The 13,140-nt window shown below is 40.4% G+C and overlaps 1 protein-coding gene across 5 annotated transcripts in view; it reads left to right on the top strand.

Annotated features, from left to right (window-relative positions):
- LOC107999224 (discoidin domain-containing receptor 2) overlaps positions 1-13,140 on the top strand; it is a 228,438-nt gene that overhangs the window by 192,697 nt on the left and 22,601 nt on the right. For all 5 annotated transcript variants that reach the window (XM_062077201.1, XM_062077200.1, XM_062077196.1 and 2 more), the window contains 3 exons: positions 3,565-3,688; positions 5,896-6,047; positions 7,560-7,873. In XM_062077201.1, coding sequence (XP_061933185.1) covers positions 3,565-3,688; positions 5,896-6,047; positions 7,560-7,873 — 590 coding nt within the window. The remainder of the gene's footprint in view (positions 1-3,564; positions 3,689-5,895; positions 6,048-7,559; positions 7,874-13,140) is intronic.

Raw genomic sequence — 13,140 nt, 5'->3', positions numbered from 1 at the left:
CGTACACCTCTTCCAATGCTTTACATTCGCTCGAAACGCTTGCACCTACGGACAAAGAACGCTCAATATCCAACTTCAATATCGTTAAGATCTTTCGAAACAAAACGTCAACCCTTTTAAGCGTGAAAACATTAACACACCTTACCCTCGAACTTCTTTTCACCATCCACCGCCACGGTGTTTATCGTGTAATTACTATTTTCAATTAACTGGCGGAGACGGGCCCGATTATTTTTCGCTTAAACGAAGATCGGTCGAAAATGCCGCGCTGTGATTGCTCTCCCGGTAATTAATTTTTCCATCGTTGTATCGAATCATCCAGGCTCGCCTCGATCATCGAGCTGGATGCCGCCTCTCACACCTCTCCTCCCCCTCCAAGATTTCCACGTTGCCAATTACCGCGACGTACCCGATGTTCCAACGATGGATGATAGCCGGCATCGTCGAGCAAACAAGCGACCACGGTCGAAATTAACCAACCTCTCTCCACCCCCTCTCCTCTCCTTGCGATCTCGTTCGATAAAGGATCGTAGCTCTATCTTGGTCGTTGTTTCCGCCAACGTGAAATCGTGATATCCAGGGGAACGGGCAAAGGGGAGCATTTCGATCGAACCGTCAAATCGTAACACTCATCGACGCGGGGTCTCGACGTCTCTTCGAATGTTAAGAGGGGAGGTGTCGCGATAGCCTGGAACAAGTGAAAAGAGAAATTGGGAGAGCTGACGGGAAGGGAGACGAAATATATATTTCCATTTCTTCTCGAATGGATATCGAGAGATTTCGAACTTTCTCTCTTGATCGAATTGTAATTAACATCGAAAAAATGCCTCTGCAAATTCCAGCTGAAAAATGTTATTCCAATTTTTTATTCCAACTTTTTCCAAATATCTGGTACCATTTTGTAGAATGAAAGGGATAAGGAAATGAAGAGAGGAGGGAAGAAAGAAAGAAAAGAAAAAAAGGGAAGAGATTTCGAATTTTCTCTCTTGATCGAATTGTAATTAACGAAGAAATGCCTCTGCAAATTCCAGCTGAAAAATGTTATTCCAATTTTTTATTCCAACTTTTTCCAAATATCTGGTACCATTTTGTAGAATGAAAGGGATAAGGAAACGAAGAGGGGAAAATAGAGAGGGAAGAAAGAAAGGGAAGAAATTTCGAATTTTCTCTCTTGATCGAATTGTAATTAACAATTCGAAAGAAATGGCGTCCTCTCTTCTGCAAATTCGATTCTCTCGAGCCGAAAAATGTTATTCGAACTTTTTCCAAATATCTAATTCGATTACCTCTTGTAGAAAGAGACGAGGAGATAGAGCGGGAAGAAAGAAAAGAAAGGGAAGAGAATCGGAGCAAAGAGATTCGAGTAGAATCTCGATGGCTAAGTGGCCATCTTATCTTAACTGCTGCGTCGCGGAGAGCATCTCTCTGCCACCCTAACGCTTCCTAAACGGAAATTAACGCCCTCCTTATGCCCTTCTCCCCCCTGAGGAGCAAATGCTCGAAGGGCTTTTCAGAACGAGAGGCAAAAATCAATGGATATTATATATCGCGACGTGCGATGGGTCCTCGACGTGATCCCGAGCTTATCGGCTCGCTGATATCGAAAGGAAAGGGACACGATGCTTCTGGCCAACACGATTGTTTGCCGTACAATGAAAGCATTAATTTCCTGGGGTGGCGAGCCGAGGCTCTCCCTTCTCCCCTTCCGAGTCAACGATCCGTAGCAAGGTTGATCGAGGAAAAAAAGAAATGGTGTTGGTGAAGAAACGTATATAATAAATTTTTTCTCGTTTTATCGTAATTTTTGTCAAAATTTACAGTCATTACTTGTTATCGTTAATACAAATTATAAATTTAATATTCGTTCCTGTGCTTATTACTATTATTTATCTTTAAAAGTAAGAGAAAATTGAAAAGGGAGAAAATGGTAGAATGGTTCTAGATAAAATGAAAATATAGAATGTGATAAAAATATTTGCTTCGCTTGAACATGAAAATATATGCAAATCTCTTTTGCCTGTATGTATATGTATCTAGTTCAAGCACCGTGTATTTTAATTCTTTTTTTTTATCTTTTTTTTATCTTTTTTTTTTCAGCAATAAATACTCGTCATAAAAGTCGATAACAAATTTTTAATGATCACATGTAATGACTGGATCGCCTAACAATCTCGACTCGATGAATTTTTTCATAAGATCGATAAGATCGATTTTCGAGTTATTAAATTCTATGATCCCTTCTTTGCTGATAGATGCTGGCAGGATAAAGAGAGAAACACAGAGTCATTAAAATCCAACGAGAAAAACGAATCGCCAGTAAATCCAAATTATTCCCCAATTTCCCTTCTTATCCTTTCCCTTCTCTCTCTCTCTCTTTCTCTTCCCTTTTCTACGTTTCTACAAAAACGTTCAATTGTTTATCTGAATTATAGATTCGAATATTCGTTAAAAGATTGATTATGGAGCAACGAAGCGACACCCCCTCACCTCACCCCTCTGATCGAATTTCCTCGGCCGTCCGGGGAGAGCGATGACTGATAATTACCCGATGATATGGTTAAATTTTATTCACGGGAATTACGTGGCCCGTTGAATGCGTATCGATGCATTGTGCCGATAATTACGTCGTATGAAATTATTAGCAACGCCACGCCACACCGCGGTTCCGTGGTTCTTTCGTCGAATGACGATGAATGATAACCACGATGAGAGATCGAATTTTAATAACCTCCTCGATCCTTTGCCTTGAATTTCGAATGGGATCGGGAAAAATCGGGAAGTGATCGCATTAATCTGAACTTGGAGCGTTGCTGAGAAACACCGATGCGGGGTGATAGAAGAATATAAAAGGCGCGAGGAAAAAAGGAGGAGGGAAGAAGCGTTGCCACGCTTCCAATGAATTATGCATTGGTTATATTATAACGCGAAAGTATCAGTTTAGCGTGTAAATATGCAATGAGAATGTAAAAAATGGTGGAGAAAAAAAAAAAGGAAAAAATTCAATGTAAATTCCCTCCGAACGACTCTGTTTTCGATGACCTCGTTATATTCGACCGTTTATGAATAATTTTGTGAACACTTTTACGAGCCAAATATTCTCCAAGTTTAATCACGCACACGAAATCGACACCACAGTGATACATCCCTTTTACAAACGCTCCTTTATTCACGCTTCTAATGCGATACTTATTTTTAATCTTCTTGGATACGGTAAAATTCCATATCGTCTCTGCAACAATATATATATATATACAAATTCAATATATTACGATACATCTCAAGCCTTGCAAATTTAGAAAAAATTCAGAATTAAAATTGAAAGGATTTCCAATCTTATACAATCTTATACAGTCTCATATCAAATTTATCGAAAAGCATTGATGACAATTACATCCATACAAAAAAGAAAAACTGAAAGCAGTTATGAATATTCGAAATGACGAGAGGGGGAGGAGGAGGCATGATGACGAGTGGCGCGAAGTTTCCTGTGGCATCGCTTTTATACGCGTATGTGTGCATAAACGTCGGATACATTAACGAGAACGCTCGATATTCGGCCCGCAGGTCTCGGTGCAGGAGGAGGGCGAGGACAAGGGACCAATTTGCCCTCCGCTTCCGGCGCAGTACCACCCGGCCGCCTACGCCACGACGACACCGCAACTACACAAAACTATCACGGATTACAGCGGTTGGTAGTTGACGTTAAGTGCGACACTTAAGCCTTTCGAATTTCACCCATGTGCATGCACAGTTACGCCGATTTAAATTAATTCGAGCTCGACTCGGAGGAGGAGTTTGACGATTATCAACAACCGTGCCCCGCCAAGTTTATCAACCCGACCGAATTTGTAGCTCGAAATTTTCGTAATGTCCCACTCGAACACGGACGGTTACACCTTTCATCGATGCAAATACGTTTGCATTGGAAATCGGTGATGTTTCGGGGAAGGGGGTTCGGAGGGAACGTACAGGTGCGCGGTACAGGTCGGTTAGATTAATTTTGTTCTCCCCCTGTGCTTTATCGTTTGCATTACGTTGCGAGCTTGCAAATTTTTCACTCGATTCAATTCATTAATTCGACAATTCTCACTTTGAATGTGAAATATGAAAGTATCCCTTTGCGCTCGAATCACTTGGATTCGAACTGCGACGATATTTGTGTGTGATTTTTCTTTTTTTTTTTACAATAGCTAGATTTTCTTATGTGAAATTAGGATCGGATGACGCATCTTCGGTATTCGGTTGATGTAAGGAATGGCAATAGTATATTCTTAAAGTTTTTGAGTTTTGCAAGCATAGAATAATGAAATTAGAACGGTGAAATTTATTTTTATTAAAGAAATTGACGATAGGGGAACTAATGATGAAGTAAGAGGCGAAAAATAATAAAAAAGAGCATCGAAAACGATGTTAAGAAAATATAAAAGTCGTGCGAAATAATCATTCTAGATTAAGTAATTCATCGAACACGCGGAAAATCGTCTCGGTTTGTTATTGTTTCGAGCGCGGAGGGATATCATATGCACACGTGTGGGATGAAAATAGAAAAATTTTGAATCAATACGTTTCAAATATAAAAAATTCTAATTATTTCGCGAAGCGTATACTCATAACCTTGGCAACGTTTCCCTCGATGTACGTGTTAGCGCGTAATTGAATAGCGGGAAAACTGGAAACGAGTGGCCCCGCGTTGCGGTGCATTATCGAGTTTGCCTTTGACTAAAATTACATAAAATCGGAGAGGGGAGGTGGGCCACACGGCCGTCGAGCGATAAACGCGCAACACCTACCGTGATATGCGAGCGTGCACCGTTCGAATTAAATTGCGGTTCTAATGATCGACGTGATATTATAGAGTTCGTGGTACTTAAAGTCGACGCTTGGACGTATGGGGGCGCGAATCATAAAGTGGCGCGTCGATTTACGCTGACCCCTTCCCTTCTCTCACCGTATTTCAATCCTCTCTCGACGTTTGCTCGCTTCGAAACGCTTTGATTCCGCCCGGATGATTCAAGGTATTCGCGAATTTCGTAATTCTCGCGCATAATAATTTATCCTCGGGCATAATTGAAGGCGAAAGGAAAAGAATTCGTGTTAACTCGCGAACGGAGTTTGAAAAGTATGGCTCTTGATTCGGATCGAGGGTAGGAATCGCTCGAATAGTTGGCCGAGTTGTTTCGTTTCTCCCCCCAGATGGAACGGTATGGAACGGATGGTATGAAATTTCGTTCTCGTATCTCCCTCGAACGGCAGAGATTAAAAAATAAATATCCTTCGATTAATCCTGGCCGTGCACTTGGAACAAAGCTGGCGATTAATTAAACCTGCGTACAACCAGTTGCGTATAATGAAACGCTTGTCGGATAATTTCGCAATTTAATCGCGAAATTCACGTTTATCGTTTGAATTACGAAAGTACAGGGAGATTCGAAAGTCTTATTCGTTCGTTCTAGAATTTTATTTCACTTCAATGATATCCCGTAAAATTTAATATTTCGAAGGATATTTAATACTCCTCTTTTTTTAACGTCCGTCATCTTTCCAAAATGATTCTCTACTTACTCGTAAAACGTGGATGAACCGGAAGAAATAAATTTTTAAAGAACCGCTTTTTCTTTATCGAGTATTCGAGAAATATATTAATTCCCAAGGATCGATCTAATCAACTTTTGAGTAACTCGTTAATTGTATAATTGTAATTAATCGTGAAAAATTTGCAAAAATAATAAGACAAAAAGCAAAGTCCCTTTTTACTGTCGAACAAAAAGAAGAAAGAAAGTAAGTGCTCGTTGCAATGTTTCAAGCAAGTAGTGTAGTAATATATATATATCCTTCACGTGTCTCTAACCTTGTCAAAATTCTTTTTTCCTCCCCGCTTCCTCCACTGTATCGCAGGGATCACGGAGGTGCAGCCGGTTATTCCGCTGTTGCTGAACACGGCGATCAATCTTGCCAGGCCGATTCCTTCGGTTCAAGAATATCCATCTAATCCGCCACCCATACCGCCGCCACCGGAAAAATATTACGCCAGCACGGAGATCTGTAAGGTGAGTATCAAAGAAAAAGAAAAGAAATGTAGGCCGAACATGCGATCCATGACGATTGGCCGAGTTATTGGGTATTAATGCGGGCCACTTGAGCGATAAAACTGTGTCGAACACCGGTTCGTGACTTGTGGATCTTACGTGGCACTGTTCGAATCGTTTCCCTCGTTGTTTTCTAAAGATATCAAATTAAATTTGATCCTTGCGCGAAATCGGTGTCCAAATCGAACGATTCGAGGGATCCTTTTAATGGGATTGTTTGTGAAATTTAGTCGCGAGGATTCGATTTCTTTCTTCGACGAAATCGATCTTTAATTACTTGCTTTCTCTACTATTAAAAGTAGGCTCGAGTTATCAAAGATAAACGGTAATTCTGTTATCGAGTTATAATATTTTTTTTGTGATAACTCGCGATCGAGTCGTAATTATTTTTAAATCGGTAAAGATCTTTATTGAAATCGAAATTTTTAATCCAGTTCATATAAAATTGGAAAATTTCTTTAACTCGTTTGTGTGTAATTATATTTTCAGAATGAAATTTTCTTGTTTTGCCCGTTTTAGAAATACGTTTCGTATAAAATGAATATGAAATTTTTATTAGATTGTATAATTGGAGTGAATTATAATTACAGGTACAAATTAAACTGAAATATTAAAAATTAACTTGCGAATTTTTTGAAAATTTGAAGATACATAAGAATTGTTGGACGGATGCGAAGTTTCGTGTATCTTTTGTATTTAATTTCATGCTTGAGTGCAAAAGATGCACTTGCACTCCCTGCTAAGGGCGGAACCTCTCGATGTTATAAACATTAATTTAAATTTAATACCGTTTAATTCGCAAAATTCAGGGCAAAACGGCGAACAACGGTGAAAAAAATAAAATACGCTGGATCAATAATCACGGACTTTATACATTTATCGGGCGGTGATCATTGTACGCTTTCGTAAGACGTCTCCCCATGCAAAGGTCTCGCATTAGTCATGATTGATAGTCCTCCCCTGTTTCCCCTGTTTTTCGTCCATTAAGCTTCATTATTCTCCGCGCGATGCATTTTAACACGCGCTGTTGAACACGCGGTGTACGGCGAACTTTAAACGCTTATTAATTAAAAAGAAGAAATAAAAAGAAAAAGAAATAAGGGCGGAAAGAAATCGGAGTATAGAAAATTAATCACGACGTTAATTTTTTCCCCCCTCTCTCTGGCGAACTGTTCGAGCCAATCCCTTTGAAAATGAAATAAGTCTCGAGAGTCATTTTTCTTAAAAATGCCCCTTGTTACGTACTTGTTCACGGATGGACGATGATAAAACTTCTCTCTCCGAGTAATCGGAGGAAAATTCGAATTTTTACCAAAGCTGCAGCCACAAATCACCTTTTTAATTTAAATTTAAAGGAGGGGAGAGAGAAGGGAATGAAACGAAGCTCCATTTTGATATTTCCTCGAAACTCTTGGATAACTCTTATCCTGTCCTCGAGCGTTGAGCATCACAGATTCTCGATTTTTATCGCAGAATTCCCTGCCACCGTTGCCGCCGTCCCCAACGCCGAGCACACCGCCCCCGATGAGCGCGAAAGCCTCGAGCAGCATGACAAGCTACAGTCCCGAGGACATGCTCACCGAGGAGGAGGACGAGGTGGCCGAGTGCATCTTAGACTTCCCCCGGGAGAAGCTGAACATCGTTGAAAACCTCGGTTGCGGATACTTCGGCGACGTTCACATTTGCGAGGTCGACAGGTTTCCAGGCTACGACGAAGTTTTCCGGAACACGGCCAGCGACCTGGTGATCGTTAAGTCCCTCAGACCTGGATCCTCGGATGCGCTTAGGTAAGAGCGTACTTGTATGTTATCGAAAACACAAGTTTCCGCGATATTATCGATATCGAGAATCTCGATTATAATAGTCTTTTTCAAATCGAAAGGGGAGGAAAGAAGGAGATGATTAGGAGGAAGGGGATCTCGTATCGGGGAATTTCTTTCGCTATATCGAATCGAAAATATCGAAAATCTCGGTTATGATAATTTTTCAAAGCGAAGGGCGGGGAGAGGGGGAAGGAGACGTACAAATGCGAGAAAAGATGGAACATTGGATCGGATGTTATTGGATTATTGCGCGTATCATGAAGATGGAAATTCGGGTAGAGATGTTTTCATTCGGTTGGTAATGTTGGAAAATATTTTTTGGAACGGAGGCTAAGTGGTTTGGCGTGAGCCAAATTACATTGATGGATCTTTTTTTATATAATCGAGAGAAAATGAAAGAGAGAGAGTACAGAGATGATAAAAATTTCGCATCGCGCGAATTTCATTCGTCAAAATTAAATTGATAAAAACGTAAAATTCGTGAAATTCTAAATATCGTCAAAATAATTGACGATATTCTTTTTTTTTTTTTTTTATGTCGAGGAGGGTTAACGCTATAAATTGAGTATATGCGCGAAAATTGACAAGGGAATTTCGGGTATGACAGAGCGTGGCACCGAACCATTGCCACCGAAATGTATCCAGCTGCAGCACAATAAATTGCAGGCCGTGTCAATAGCAGAGTAATAATTGAGTAATAGTTTGTCGCGTGTGTAGCACGTTGTTACACCGCCGTGAATGAAAACAGGGTATCGGAGGCTGTTATCGACAAACAAGCGAACGATCCGGCCCATCTAGATACGTTTATCCTCCTCCGGAAATAAAACAGAAGGGGATAAAAGGGGATGGTAAATCGTACGTATCGAGTGGAAAATTATTAAAAAAGGCTAGAATATGGAAACGGAATTATCGGTTTCCATCGTCTCGTATACGAATAAACCTTTCGATCCGGCCAAGTATTTTTTCGCCACGATTTACCGTGGCAATTTTCTTCGCGCGGCCGTCTGAGCGAAACAACAGGGGGTTGCGCGTCGCGTGGTAGAAATCGGGAATCGATAAAGCTCCATAGCCATAATTAAATTTGCCGATAGAAATGAATCGAACAACGCTTTATTGCCGCACTCGTTTCGAGCCGGTTTAATAGAGTGGCCCGGAACTATTAAGCGATCCGATATTTCACACCTAACCGAAAATACGGAGGAAAGTATGGGATTAACATTAAGACGGGAAATTATCTCGAGTATGGATCGACGCTTTGATTACTCGTTTTGCTCCTATCCTCTGATGCTGATCCAAATTGAGATATGGAATATATATATATATATACATTCATCTGTGGAAAATTGTCCCGATCGATTATATATTTGGAGAAGAGGGGAGGTTAATAAGGCGATAATTGGATGAACAGGGTGCAAAGTGATTTCACACGTAATGACACTGACTGGCTGCGTATTAAGTTGGGGCGCGTTAATGCGGGAGAAAGTGTTTAAACTGGTCGATGACCGGTTTATAATCGAATAACTTGTCCGCGCTCGTTGTCGCGCACTTTTCGCGACAGAGGTCGGCTATTAACCGAATCCTAAAAATCCTTCGCTCGTTTCGGCTCGTTTCGCGCAATTGACGATAAACTCTGGGAATTTATACTATAGAATGGCGTATAGAAGTTTCTCATTGACTCGACGTTCAACCGTGGAAAATTTAAATCCGTCTCGTGTCTCGGTCGTTTTAATAATCGAGTTTAGACGTTTTTAATGCGCACAAAGCAACGTTTCGCAAGTTTCTCGTTACGTTTCTCCAAGTTTATTATTAAATAACTCCGGCTATAAGTTTCAGAGTTTCCGGTTTCGTTCAGAAATTTTAGAATCGTATCGTATTTGAAATACATATATTTCCTGAAAATATCGAAAATAAGAAGATTCTTATTATTTTAACTCGATATTTAACTCAAAATATTTCAAGGAATAAAATAATTATACACCGTAATTTGCGTTACGGGTTTCCCATTAAATCTTATTAAAATTGGAAAAAATTTAAATTGCTATAACTCCCAAGATAATAACCTCCGGTCAGCAAATCAAAGTTCACTAGAAGCGCGAAATCTTCGCCTTTGAAATGCTTTTTCATTTATTCCGATTTGACTTTCGGTTCTTGAAATATCGTCGTGTAAAGAAAAGGCAACTTTGAATCGTTATCGTAAACTCTATTAAAATTACTAAGACTCTGAATCGTTATAACTTCGAAGGTGGCGATTTTCGATCGATCAATGAGAAACCATTGAAAGCACGGAACGTTTCCTTTTAAAACACTTTTCGATTTATCCCGATACGACTTCCGGTTCTCAAGATATCATCGCGCGAAGAAAAGAAAAATTTTTAATCGTTCCTTATCTCCGCCCTTGTGACAGATTCCTGGAAGAACGTAATACGCGTTTCCAGGAGAAAAGGATATAATCTCTTAAACGATATGGAAACTTCCAGTCTTCGTATCTCGGCAACCAATTGAGATATCGGGATAAAACAAAAAGGATTTTCAATAGCACAGTTTCCTCTATATTTCCTACCGAGTTTTCACGTCAAAAGTTATTTTTTTTACACGAAGCATTTTTTTTTAATTTTACAGTAATCGAAAAGACAAATGATATATATTTAACAAACGTATTACTCGTCGATAATCGGATCTTTTGAATATTCGGCACAATTGCAAATACACCCGTATCTTTTCCTATTTAATTAACCAACGCTCGTTCGTTTCACACTTCTGCATACCTTACATTGTGATGTAAAATTCATGAGGGGACTATAACGTTCTCGGCCGAACTTTATGCATTTCGTCTCCGTGGAAGTCGATCGATTTCGAAGGCGAAGGAAGCGGAGCCGGAAGTACACGATAAAGCGTGTCCCGGCGTGGAACACGCGCTGCGTTATCGCTGGCGCAGCGAAAGGATGATCCGAGTAGACAGGATCGGGGGATTACAGGGCTTGCCTTCGGAACGTGTATTGTCGAGCGGCCTCTTAACGGGATACCGGAAGTACAATCGTCCCCGTTTATCCCTTTCTCGCCCCATCTCCGCCAACGTTTCTTCTCCCCGAAGATAAAAATATCTTCGACAGTAATTTTGCGCGGCGCTGTCGTTAAATGGGAATCAACTTTCCGGCCGAAACTTATCAAAATTAAAAAATTGAAGATTTTCTGAAAGTGTCGTAAAATTTCGAAGTGGAATCTCTCTTGGTATTGAAATTTTGGCCCATTTAATTTTTAAACCTCTTTCAATTTTCTAATTCGATTTAAGTTAAACTTATTTTTAAAAAGAGAGATAATATTACACCGAATTAAAATTCTTTCGAGGCGAAATTTTTCGCCACAGCCTTTCTCATCCTTGAAAAGAATCCCCCGGAGAATTTTTTCCATAACGAATAACACGATTTCGATTAAAAAATCTCGGTTGGAACGATTCCTCTTAATTTCTCCGGCGGTGTCCATTCTCCTTCTTCAGGTTCAGCGAAATTTTTCGAAAAATTACGATTCGCCCTACGTCGGCGAGAAAGTTCCGATACGAAACTCCGCTCCGCTATCCCGGAAACTTCTTCGCTGACCTCCCCAGAGGGGTGCATTTCCCAGAATTGCGCCCCTCCCCCACGGTCAACGTGGAGAAGGGAGAACAAGTTCTTTGTCTCGCCTGGAAATTACCCAAAATAGCGAAATTTATTAATTAAGAGGCGGGACGTGGGATGGGAGGGCAGCGTCTACCGACTACGGTCATAATTACCGGGAAATTCGCGGAAACCTAGGTTGCAACTTTCCTCGTTCGAACATCCTCCACATATAAATCCTCCACCGTTCCGCGAATAATATACGAAATCCATGGATCGATCTCGACGAGAGAGAGAGAGTGAGAGAGCGTTACTCCTCTCGGACCAACTGTGCCGGACGTTGTTACGCCCGCCAGCAAACCCTCTTATCGCGATCCTAAATATTAGACAACCGAAACACAAGCGAAAAGCTCTGTTAAACACAGAACTCGCAGTTCTCGAAACGATAATCTCAGCAGTGGCCATTATCCCGGGCCCCGTGTTACGTAGCTTTCACCGGCTACAAAACCCTCCTCCATTCTTCCGTTGTTTCCCCCTCTCTTTTCATGAAAGGTCGAAAGGACGAGGCAGAAAGAGAGAAAGAGAGAGAGAGATGTATATGTGTGTACAGTATCCCAAGAGGAAACTGAATAACTTTGCCAGTGTGGTTGGTAAGTCATGCCGAAGCGAAGAAATTACGTGAATTTGTGGATTTTGATCTGCTCGTTTCTTGATTTAATTAAACGAAAAAGAGGTAAAGATTACGTGATATTTATTTTTTCTTATCCTCTTTCACTTGTGCGGATTAAAGGAGGTGAAACGATGGCTTTCCTTCCTCTCTTTGAAGCTTCTATTTTAATAAAAAGTATCTAGAATATTCTATAACGTGGAGGCACATTATAGATCTCCTATTTCGTATAAAATTCAAAATTATTTAATATTTAACTATCGCGTTCGATGCAGGTCCAACAACGAGTTAAATCACAATTCAATTCTAGAATACAATCTATCGTTAAAATTATTGTCCTTATCCTGTTTACATGAGATCCATATAACTCAATCGTCGTTCGAACTTATTGCCCAAACTCTCCGATCCGAATTCTCTGGTGGACCTGTTCTCATCCAACTCTATACCCAATAATCCCCCGATTATTTGAACAGATCGGTTTCTAGCGCTCTGTATAGTCTGAACGCCTTCTTTTCCGAATGCCTATAGCAATGACCCTACAGCAGTCTGTTCGACTCCTGCGCTCTTTTACCCCAACTTTCTCTTATTCAAACATTCCCTCTACGATGGATTATAGCCCGACTGATTTCTCATTCGTTCTCTTTTCTGCTCCCTTTTATTTGAACCTCCTATTATAACACCTCTTATTTCTCTAATCCAATGTGCCAGCGTTCTGCGATATGATTATCCAAACCCTGTCTTAACTTTTTGTAATAAGCTCCATTTTTCCAATTGATCTTTGGCTCCAGTTATCCAAACACGTTATTGTCTTAACTGTTTTATATATATATATACACATATGTATCGATATACTGGAAAGAATATATCACATAGTTTATCTTCGGTATAACCTCGAGTCTGTATTCAATAGCCGGCCCGAGTTTGTAGGGTGGCCGACCATAAAGATATTACTTCTTTGTGTCGTGTGTTTTTTC

The sequence above is a fragment of the Apis cerana genome, linkage group LG7, assembly GCF_029169275.1.
Source record: "Apis cerana isolate GH-2021 linkage group LG7, AcerK_1.0, whole genome shotgun sequence".
Classification (NCBI taxonomy): Eukaryota; Metazoa; Arthropoda; class Insecta; order Hymenoptera; family Apidae; genus Apis; species Apis cerana.
The sequence above is the reverse complement of the archived record's forward strand: the minus strand, read 5'-3'. Positions and strand labels throughout refer to the sequence as shown.